We start from the raw sequence: 12,409 nt of genomic DNA on the forward strand, positions 1-12,409 counted from the left end.
ATGTTGGAAAATGGCTCGATGACTGGTTTGCTTCAAAAAACGAAGACTTTTTTTGGAAAGGTATCCATAAATTGCCTGAGAGATGGACAAAATGTGTAGCCAACGAGGGCGCATACTTTGAATGAAATATTTGTTATCATTCTCTTGAAATAAATGTGTTTTTTTCTTGAAAAAATACCGGTTTCATATGTATACACCTGGTAGGCAAAGACAAGACTTTTTTCTGTTCACACATTTTTCTTACACTCAACTGTTTTTAAGTTATTCGCAATTTATAACGCAACCTTGGGTGAGAAATAATAAATCTAGCAATTTTTACTTTAAATTCGGATTCAGCGACCCAAAAAACCCTCTTAGTGCGCATATTCTCTAGAAGGTTGGGTATTTTACATTTTTTCAATTTTGAATTCCCCGTTTTTAATTCAGCAATTTGGACTGGAAATTCAGTTGCAGCAACCTCCAAAAACCCGTTTAATCAGTATCTCGTTGTTGATTATAAATTTTTCAAATTTTAAATGGCAATTTTAAAATTAGAAATTTGCACTTCAAGCTCATATTCGGCGACCCAAAAGAAGTTGTTTAGTTAGCATTTTGTCAAAAAGTTCGATGTTTAGTACTTTTTTAATTTTGGGTTCACCATTTTGAATTTATCAATTTCGACTGAAAATACGGATTCAGCGATCCAAAAATTCCTCATTGAACATCTTCTTTAAAAATTTGAAGTATTATACATTTTTTGAATTAAAATTGACCATTTTTGATTTAGAAATTGTAACTTAAAATTCAAATTCAGTAACTCAAAAAAATCGCTTTAGTCAGCAACTTGTCAAGAAATTCTTACTATGATTTTTTTAAATTTCGAGGTTCGCAATTTTAAATTTAACAATATTTTTTTAAAATTCTTATTCATAGACCCAAAAAAAACTCTTTGTAAGCATCTTCACAAAAAAGACATTTTTTTATATGTCGAATTTATTATTTTTAATTTATCAATTTTGATTCAAGATTCAGATTTAACGAGCCACGAAAAAACTCTTTAGTCGACATCTTGTTAAAAAAGCCAAATATTGTATTTTTTTTGTTGCGGCAGACATTTAAAAATTGGCAATTTTGTCTTCAAATTCGGTTTCAGCGATCAACACAATCAGTAATCGTATTATAAAAAATTTCAAACACTGGATACTTATTAAATTTGGTTACACCATTTTTGATCAGGCATATGACGCGTTTTTTCAAAAACCTAATATTAGCTACTAGACAAATTTCTCTAGAACCAAACACATCCAAGTTGGCACAACATTTGGCGACGTCTTTACGACATCGTTACGACATCTTTACGACATCTTTACGACATCCTATGTCCATGTCGTTTCGGTGTCTTTGCGATATCGTCAGATCATACGACTTATTTACGATATAAAGACACCTTAACGACATGGACATAGAATATCGTGAAGTTGTCGTGAAGATTTAAAGATGTCGTAACGATGTCGTAAAGACGTCGCCAAACTTTGCGCCCACTGGGATATTTTTTATCTTCTCCGCTAGGCTAACTAAACCAACATATTCACCATCTCAATAATACACTTTTACTAGGATTCCTAAACATTTTTTGAGATTTTAAAGATTTCGACCAATTTCGAGAGGTTTTTAAGGATTTTTACTGATTTCAGAAATCCTAACAGATTCTATAGGACTTTAAAGCTTTCAGGAGATTCCAAAAGATTCTAAACGGATTTCAGAGAATTTCAGACTTCAATGAATTTTGAGAGATTTTATCTGATATCAAAGAACCTTAAAATTTACCAAATGTTTGAAAATATTTTCAGAGATATCACAAATTTCAAGATCATTTACGATATTTTAAAAAATTTTAAGGGATTTTAAAGAATTCAAGAAATTTCAGGAGATTCCAAAAAATGTCTAGAAAACTTAAGGGATTAAATCAAATAAACTGAAATTTTAAGGGACTCGTAGTGAATTCAATATTATTAACATATCAATAGATTTCAAGCAATTTCAAAAATGTTCAAAACATTTATAAAAGAATTCCTAGAAGTTTTACGTGATTTTAAAGAAGTCAAAAGATTTCATGGGATTATCAAAGATTCTAACTTATTTAAGAGATTCGAAAAGATTTTTAAAGGTTTCAAAGACTGTAAGGTTTGAAAATTTTTAATATTTTAAAGATTGCAGGGTAATTTATAAGATTTTGAGAAATTTAGAGGGATTTCGAATAATTGTAAAAGAGATCCAAAGATTTCAAATATTTCGACCGATTTGAGGAGAATGCGAAAAAAATTTATATAAAACCTCAAGGAGTTAATGAAATAGAATAAAAATTTTATTTATATTTGTTTAAATGGTTTTAAAATATTTCTACTGATATCACGAAGTCTTAGACTATTTCGAAGATTAAAACATTTTTCAAGGAATTTTAAAGTTATTAAACATCTCAGGGTATTGGATGGGATATAAAAATATTTTTAGAAAAAATTTCTAGTTTCTAGAAAAAATCAGAAATGGGATTTAAGACTTATCGAAATTTTTTGTGTTTAAATAAAGCTTTACAAGACGAAAATTTCGTTTTCGAAATTCTCAGCTTTTTAAAACAATTTTGAATCTTTCCGGACCATTAACATTCAAATACCTGCATTTTAATCTTGTAATATTTTTAATATCAGATTTTTTGTCGACGGAAAAAAAACAATATTTCAGGTACAGAATAAAATTTTTTTTATTTACTTATTTATTTTAAACAACAAATTTCTTTCGTATCATAAACGATTCCATAAAAGAATTTTCTGCACAAAAATTGAATCTTCAGCGATAAAAAAAAAATAATTCGTAACCAAATACTTAAAGTCTTCTCCCAGAAAGATGGAATTTCTACTAAAAAAGATTAATTTTCTATTAAAAAAGACAAATTAAAAAAAAAAATTGAATTCTTAGCTAAAAAAGACTTCAACTGACTTTTGAACGCCACAATATGAATTTTAAACAAGTTAATTAAAAAAGAAATAGTTTAAATTGCAACCGAAAAGGAGAATTTTTTACCCAAGATTCTGAATTTCTAACTAAGCAGTTGAATTTTATCTAAAAAAGATGCAGTTTCTACTAAAATAGATGAATTTTGGAAATAATTTCACAAATTTTGAAAAGAAAAATAGTTCAATTTTATTCCAAAAAGATTTTAATTTTACTTTTCGACATCAACGTATGAATTTTAATGAAGAAGTCAATTTTCTACGAAATATTTGAATTTTCAACAAACAAACAAAAATGTTAAATAGTTTTCCCCGGCCATTAATAATTAAAGACAAGAATCTTAAACTTGTAATATGTTCACCTTGAATCTTATATAAACAAAATAAAAAAAATTTCAGATTAAAATTTAAAAATTACAAATTTATTCTGCTTGACAGTTTTTAAAAGTTATAGGGATTTCCTGACTTTTGCGAGACTATTTTTAAGTCCCTTACATTTCACTAAATAATTAAATTCTCTGACTTTTTAAAAATTGTTGTAAGCTAGGTTTATTTTTCATTTAACAGGTATCTTTGGTTTGTAAAGTTAAATTTATAATAAATTTTTATACAATTGAGCTGGCAGATCGAATAAAAGCACAAACTTATTTCGCCGGGAGTGGAAAGACCCCTGGAAGCTTTTAAAAACATTTTCGAATTTCAGATTTTAAATATTGTATCAAGATGTAGAATTTCATTGCGCATCTTTTTCCCCGGGCAAAAAGTTGTCGCTTTTTTAGTTTTCTAATTAGAGCCAAAAAACTGGCTTTAAAAACGAAATTAATTCGTTTTTCACTTCAACTGGTGCTCAGTCAGTCAGTTTTTCGAATTTTTAAATAAAATTTTCAGGAAATTTAGAGCGAAATGTCCTTCGACTAATAGAGTGAATGGAATTCAAACATTTATTTTGAAAAATTATTGTTAATTTGTTTCTGATGCGTAGCGCTTATCGTACTTTTCTAACTTCCATAGTTTCGTTTATCGAGCGAATTATGAGCAACAAAAAACTTCCGATGAGAAAGTTGTTAACAACAGTACAAATAATTTGTTTGGAAAATTTTAGCCCAATCGATTAGATATTCAATAAATTATTAACGTCTCAAGTCGATTTCGGCTCGGCGACCCGCGCGCGGGCTGTATCTAGAGTCTCAGATCCGATTTATAATCCAGTTCGCCGGCACCAAAAATAAAAACCAATCAAGTTATTATATAATATCAAAGTATTTTGCAAAAATAAATAATAGTGCATAATGTAAAATAATTTATTCATTTAATATTATTTCAAAAAATATTAATATCATGCCAAGAAATACTGACACTCTATTACAACAGGAATGAAAAACAAATTCACTTTCTCGATCTTTCACTTTTTTCAATTTCACGAATTTGAATGATGTTTATTTAGAATTATATTTATTTTTTAATTAGTTTATTTAGAATTATATTTATTTTTGAATTAGTTTATTTAGAATTCGATGTTTATATTTTGCTTTACTTTTGTCAGTTTGTTTAAAAAATATAACGTTTCTATCGTAAATAATACTAAGCGAATAAATTATTTTACATTATGCACTATTACTTATTTATACATATTACTTTGATACTACCTGATTACTTGATTAGTTTTTATTTTTGGCTTCGATGAAATGTATCATAAATCGGCTCTGAGACTCTCGATATAGACCGAGCGCGAGTCATCCAGCCGCTATCGGCTTGAGACATTCATATTTTTTTCAATATCAATTCGATTGAACTAAAATTTTCCAGAAAACTTGTTTGTACTGTTGTTAAAAACTTTTTTGCTGGAAGTTTTTTGTTTCTTAAAATTCGCTTGATAAACGAAACGCTGGAAGTTGGAGGATTTTTAAATGCCATTTACCCTATCAGACGAAGGATATTTTAAACTGAATTCTCTAAAAATTTTATTCGAAAATCCTGACAACCTACTGGGTGAACACGTGTTTAAGTGAAAAACGAATTAAAGTTTATTTTTACAAAAATTCCAGTTTTTTAGCTTCAATTAAAAAAATAAAAAAGCATGAACTTTTTACCTCGGGCAAAAAAAGTAATTTATTTGTTTCATTCACAGATTTCCAAAAACCAAGTATATGAATGAACGACGGCCTCATTCCTCCCCTATAAAATCGTAACAAAATCCCTCAACTCCTCCCTCCCTTTTGAGCTGTTACGTATTATAAGTACGGTCCCTAACTCATTTATTTAACATTCAAAAAATTACATTATACTATTTTTATCCTACTTTTCAAATTTTATGCAATTATTTACACTTTTGTGAATTTTTGTAATAAGTTAGAGGCGTGAAAGTAAGATAATATCCTTTTTCCCGTAATTTAGCTTTAATGTCTAAAAATTTATTTTTAAATTTATGAGTATTGAATTTAGAGTAGAAAAAAATGAGAGCGGAATTTCGTAGAAATTAAAATAGCTTCTTATGCAGGAAGCTTTTTCCTGCTACCTTGTGTGGATAATTGTATCATCGTGGACTTAAGGACCGTATCATTCGACGTTCCACCTCAAGAGGTCCTCACTAAGGATTCCGTTACTGTCAGTGTGGATGCGGTCGTCTATTATCGGATAAAGGAGCCTCTGAATGCTGTTGTAAAAATCGCAAATTACAGGTATTTCAAATATTTTATTTTGAAAATATTTTAGAAATTAGTTTAATTTGTTCAACATTTTTTATGACAAATTAATTGTTTATCTTTAAAATAATTCAAACGGTTCAAAATTCATGCTTTTTTTTTTTGTTAAAAATTTAATTATTTGGTTAAAAATCATTCTACTCTGTAGATGATTTAACAATGTCGTGAAAGTCATTTCTTGGTAGAAAATTTAACTTTTTTAAATAATAATTGTTTGTAGAAAATATATGTATTTTTTGTAAAATTCATCTTTTTCGTATGAAATTCAACTATTTGGTTAACAATTGAACTATGATGATAAAAATTCAAGGTTTAGGTTATATAATTGTGTATTTTATTCATTATTTATCTTTGATAGTTCAAAATCAAAAACTATTTAGCTAAAAAATAATTTTTTTTTTTATTTAAAACTTCAACCGCCTGGTTGAAAATGCTTCTTTTTCAGTAGGAAATTAATCTTCTCTGTAGAAGATTTATGCTTTTGCTTAAGAATTCAATTCTTCTTTTTAATAACCCACTTCCTGAAAGATTTTACAATTTCATGAAAGCCCTTTCTCGGTTAAAAATTAAATTATTTAGCTAGACAAATATTTGTTTGATTTAAAAATACAACTTCTTTTTAAAAAACTCATCTTTTACAGTATGAAATTAATATTTTTGGTAAAAAATTAATATGTTTGCTTGAAAATGCAATTTGTTTCTTGAAAATTAATCTAGTTTGTAAACGATTGTCTAATTCTATGAAAGTCTTTCTTTGGTCAAAAGTTCAACTGCTTTGTTAAAAATTATCATTATTTTTTTTTTTGAAAATTCACTGATTTTATCGAAAATGTATCTCTTTAGTTAAAAGAAATTCAGCTATTAGATTGTTAATTTACGTCATTCCTTCAAAATTCATATTTATTAGTTGAAAATTCAGCTACTAAAATAAAATTTTTTAAATTAAAAATTCAACTACTTTGTGGGAAATACGTCTTCTTTGGCAAAAAATCAATCTTCTTGGTTGAAAATGTAATCGTTTGCTTAAAAATTGTTTTACTTCGTAGATGATTCAGGAGCATTACAAACAAAACAAAAAATAAAAAAATAATAGAAATAGCTGAATTTCAAGTTGACGAAGAAAATACCAAAATATTAGTTTAAAAATTAATTTGCAAAGAAAAAAAAAGTATTTTCAACTAAGGAATCAAAATTTTAACCAAAAATTTTTATTCTCTGCCCAAAAAGAATAATTTAAAAAAGAAAACAGGATTTTTCAACTAAGTATTTTAATTTCAAAGGGAATTTTCAACCTAATACTTGGATTTAAAAAAATTCAACAGAATTGATTAATTTTCAACTAAAAAAGATCAATTCTCAGGTAAGAATATAATAGTTCAATTTTTAATTGGAGGGGTAAAAAATGTTAAGCTTATAAAATAAATTCTCTATGAAATAGTTGAATTTTTAGACAAAGAAATGAATTTTCTACTAAAACGAATAAATGTCTAAAAAAAATCGAAACAAAATTTAGATAAAGTTTTATTAAGAAAAAAATATTTTTCAATAAAATATCTAAATTTCAACAAAAGAACATGAATTTTCAACCAAATATTTTTATTTTCATTTTTTCTTTATTTTAGACCTAACAATTAAATTTTTAATTGATAAAAATTGATGAGCAAGAAAACATAATATAGTTGAATTTTCAGTTGCAAATTTTTTAAAGTAAATAACTGATTTTCAAATCAAAGAAATCAATTTTGAAAAAAAAATAATTTCATATCAAAAAAGTTGAATTTTGAAGAAAATAAATAAATGTTTAACGAAAAAGTTCATTTAGTCTTAAAAAAGATTAATTTTCTTACACAAAAGACAAAGTTTTAACAAAATATATAAATTATCCACTAAATAGTTGAATTTCCATAACAAAAGAATAATATTCTACCAAAATGACGATTTTTAAAGCAAATACACGAATTTTTAATAAAATGCTTCAATTTTCAACTAAAAGAGACAAATTTTCAACCAAGCTAATGCATTTTTAAATAAAAGGATGAATCTTTAACTAACAAAGTTTAATTTTTAACCAAAAAGACGATTTTTCAATTAAATAAACTATATTTTAAATAAAAAGGATTAATTTTCAATCACAAATGAAATATTTAAATTTTTATTTGAAATGATATAATCATTTTTAACCAGAATGGTGCATTTTAAACTAGAATTATATAATTTTGAACAAAAAATATTATTTCAAACCTGAAAGATTAATTTCTAACGTAAAAGACGATTTCTCAACAAAATACGTGAATTTTTAACCAAATAGTAGAATTTTTAACTAAAAACGATCAGATTTCAACCAGAAATGAAATAGTTACATTTTTTTAAATTATGAAAAATAGGTGCCGGGCGCCATCAAGAAAAGGTTTCGTAGACCATTAAGACTTCCATTTAAGTTTTAACTAAATCTCAATACAAAATATTTTGTGATTAGAAAAAAATTTAGAAGATTTATTTTTTATTCTCTTTTGGCAAAAAAGTGTTCTTTTCATTTCACATCTCTCCATATGAATCATCTTAATGTTAATGTTTTAATAAAAAAAATTCAATTTTAAATCAAAAACATTAGAATTTAACCAATAAAAGATTAATTTTTAACATGATTTGAATTTTTAGCCAAGAAAGCTTTTTCGTAGTGTTTAAAATCTCTTTCTATTCGCGTCTCCCTTTTGTGGAGAGATTTGCAATTGCTCTAAAGACTCCTCTTCGATATCCCCACTACTGCAACGCTAACTATTTTTGCGACCATAGAGCACACAATGTTATACTTTTTTAGAATACAGAATACAGAAAAATTAAAAAATAAAAGTTCCTTTTTTACGGACCAGAAAATATTGCCATTATTCTTCTAAAATTAATAAATTCGTGTACCATTATTTTGATTTAGTCAGTAGATAAAATATGGGATCCAGGTTATTTTCTGCGCACTGTTTCGAAAGCAAAATTTTTGTCCGAACCAAGCCATCCAAATATTTATTACTACTTCAATTCCCGTTTGCAATTCGCTTCCACCTGATGAAACCAAATGAAACAGATTGCTCGTTGTTCTACGTCAGCACTGCTAGCTGTTTACGAGAGTTTTAAACATTGCACTGCACGAATTCATGATTATTTTGTAAATGAGAAAATTTCCAGAGGATCTGAAAGACTGACTCATGAAACACTCTCGGTTGGCCGAATAAAAAATACCACGGCAGAGACCTGTGACCGTGAAATTAGAATATACGATACCAGCGCGTGTTTGCCAAGCAGAAAACAGTAGTGGAAAGTTTATTACTCTCGCAAAAAACCCTACCTACTTGGAAAAAGGAACCCTTGTCCAGAGTCAACAAATGTGAATAGTTATCCTCTGATTTGTCATTATTGCCGGTGCAATGAAAATTTATTGCTAAAATTACTCGAAAAATTTCGATTTTCATATGACTGTAAGTTACAAGCTTTGTTGCATAGCTCTCTTTTTCGCGAGGCGTAAAAAATTTGATTTTTTTGAGGTTCCAAGGATCAAAGTACTCCAAAGCAGTATAATAAAATTTGTCTCTAATTGCTAGAGAGCATGGGATTTTGTTACATAAATTCCTTTGAATTCACTGGAGTTGCTTTTAATTAATTTATATTCGTTTGGGTTTGTTTTATTCTATTTACTCTTTTAATTGTTTGAATAACTTGGAATGCTTTTAATCGCTTTCAAATTATTTCAGTTTAATTGAAATCTACAAAATTGTTTCGAATTCCATGGGTTTCATAACAATATAAAACCTGAATAATGTAACATTAATAATAATATAATGGTGGCTCGGCGGCTAGGTAGTTAGGCGCTAGTTGTGTACGTTAGAGGCCCAGGGTTCAAACTCTGATCTGCTACATCTGGGAATTTGTTTATGTACTGAGACAGTCCGAGCTGACTATTTAAAAAATCAAAATCCAATAAAAATGTCTTTGACATTTCTCTAAATTTACTGAATTATCAGAATTTCTTTGATTCGTGTGAATTCCCTGAATTCCTGCCTTTCTTTTGAAGTCCATGGAATTCCCTGAAATAGTGGTATTCATAAAATTAAGGAAATTCAGGCAATTATATACCTTCTTTTGATTCCTTAGATTCTCTGAATTAACTGAATTCCTTAAATTCCCTGCATTACCTAAATTCATGGAATTCAAGTTATTTACATTCAACGAGTTCAGACAATTTAATGAATTCAATGATATCAAGAAAGTCAGAGAACGAACAGAATACAAGTTATTCTGAGATTCCAGGAAACGGGAGAATTCAGGGGTTCAGAGAATTCAATGAACTAAGTGAATTCAAGGAAATTGAGGAAATTAAGGAAAATTAGGGTATTAAAGGAATTTGGAGAATTAGAAGAATTCATGGATTCTCCAAATTAAATAAATTCCCTAAATTCTCCGAATTCCTTTAACTTCGTGGATACCCTAAATTCATTGAATAAAAGTTATTAATTAAATTCATATAATTCAAAAAAATTTTAGAACTTAGAGAAGGTGATTCCGGGAATACATAGAATCTAAGAAACCAAGAGATTTCAAGGAACTAAGAGTATTCAAACAAATTCACAGAATTAAGAGAAATCAGAGAATAAGAGGAATTCGGATAATTAGAGGAATTCATTGATTCTCTGAATTAATTAAATTCTTCAAATTGTCCGAATTCTCCTAATTCATATGCATAAACTACATTCATTAAATGAAAGGTATTCGTTAAATTCATGTGATTAAGAAAATTAAAGCTCAGACAATTAATAAAATTCAAGGCATTCAAAGAATTCAAGAAATTCAGAGAACTAAGAAAATTGAAAGCATTAAGGGAATTCAAGGAAATAAGAGAATCCAAGGAAGAAAGTGAATTTCAGGAATTCGTAGAATCTAAGCAACTAAGAGATTTTAGGGATATTCTGAGAATTAAGGGAATTCGTAGAATTAAAAGAAATCAGAGAATTAAAAAAAAATCAGAAAATTAAAGGCATTCATTAATTCTCTGAATTAACCCAATTCCGTAAGTTCTTTTAATTCTCTTATTTCTCTTTATACCCCAAATTCTATTATTTAAAGTTATTCATTGAAGTCATGTAATTCAAGAAATTCAAGCAATTCAGAGAATTAAGAAAAATTCAAGGAAATAAGAGAATTTAAAGGATTAAGATATTCCTTGAATTCATTGAATAAAAATTACTTATTAACTTCAACTTATTTATTGTCATTGAATTCAGGGAATTTGGAAAATTCAAGGAATTCGGAGAATTGCACAAGCGCAAAGAACTTGAGAAATAATTTCTGGTAATAAGGATAATTCCACGAATTACGAGAATTCGAAAAATTTAGAGTTTTATGTGGATTCTAATATTTTAAAGTATTCTGTGAATTCCGAGAATTCAAATATTTCAGAGACTTCTGCCAATTGAGAGAACTCTTAAAATTCAGAGTATTCTGAAAATTCAGATAATTTTGTGAATTTAGAAAATTCGGTGAATTCAGAAAATTCTGGGAATTAAGATAATACTGTGAATGAAGTTAATTCTGAGAATTCAGATTCTTCTTTGAATTCAAAGTATTCTGTGAATTCATAAAATCAGATATTTCAGAGACTTCTGTAAATGTTAACAATTCTGCGAATTGAAAGTATTATGTTAATTCAGGGAGTTCAGTGAATCCAGGAAATTCGAAGAATTCAGAACATTTGGAGAATTTAGGGGTTTTAGATAATTTAAGGAATTCAGGTAAGTCAGACAAATACTAAAAATTTAGAAGAATTCAGGAAATTTTGAAGAATTCAAATACTAAAACAAGGAGCCAATTAAAAAAAAAAAAAACAGAGTGCTTCTGCCGAGTCAATTTTTTTTATCGTGAAGGTGTCGATTTGTTGTATTGACCCCTTTTGGCATCGAAAAACTTTTTAGACAGTGGCCAACAAATTTGGAAAAAAAATTTTATGGTGGAATTTTTTTTAAGATTTTGCACTCCTTTGAAATCTGCAGGCAAATTTTCAAAACGTGATTTTATATTTATTTATCATTATATTTATATATCATTATATGTTTATATTAGCAAAGGATCAGTTTTTAGGTATTTTAAATAGGAACCAATTTTCTGTAGAAACTCTTTTCTTATCTTGCGCTTTTCTAAATTGAGATCCTTTATTTAAAAGAATCGAAGACACTTAATTTTAAGCTTTCTTTTTAATGCTGCTGCTCTAAAATATATATTGCAGTTAAATCAACAATTCTAATGTCAATACAGAATTTTTAAAATTTTTATTAAATTTTCTATTATAAATGATTGTATATTTGAAATTCTGAAACATTCTCCGTGTTCGCAGATGGTATCATAAATTATTTTAAAATAGGTTGGAACCATTCCAAATTTTCTAGAAGATTCTAAACAATTTTATAATGTTCTAGAATTCACTGTATTCAAGCATTTTAAATGATTTCGGCACATATTTCAAATATTGTAACAAATCGTAAAACTATATGGAACAATGTTTAACATTCGGGGAAAGTCTAAAATAGATCGTTTTCTAGCATTCTGAAGGTTTTGAAAATAATTTTATCGATGCAGTAAATGTTCATAGATTGTAGAACACTCTTTCACGCATACTAAAATATTCTAGAGTAGACTGTTTTTAAACGAGTGATTTTTTGTCAACTCTTTTGATTTTTTTAG

At 27.4% G+C, this 12,409-nt stretch overlaps 1 protein-coding gene across 6 annotated transcripts in view; it reads left to right on the top strand.

Annotated features, from left to right (window-relative positions):
* LOC117170243 (band 7 protein AGAP004871-like) overlaps positions 1-12,409 on the top strand; it is a 58,764-nt gene that overhangs the window by 30,799 nt on the left and 15,556 nt on the right. For all 6 annotated transcript variants that reach the window (XM_033356873.1, XM_033356872.1, XM_033356871.1 and 3 more), the window contains one exon: positions 5,485-5,665. In XM_033356873.1, coding sequence (XP_033212764.1) covers positions 5,485-5,665 — 181 coding nt within the window. The remainder of the gene's footprint in view (positions 1-5,484; positions 5,666-12,409) is intronic.

This window comes from Belonocnema kinseyi, chromosome 3 (genome assembly GCF_010883055.1).
Source record: "Belonocnema kinseyi isolate 2016_QV_RU_SX_M_011 chromosome 3, B_treatae_v1, whole genome shotgun sequence".
NCBI classification, from domain to species: domain Eukaryota; kingdom Metazoa; phylum Arthropoda; class Insecta; order Hymenoptera; family Cynipidae; genus Belonocnema; species Belonocnema kinseyi.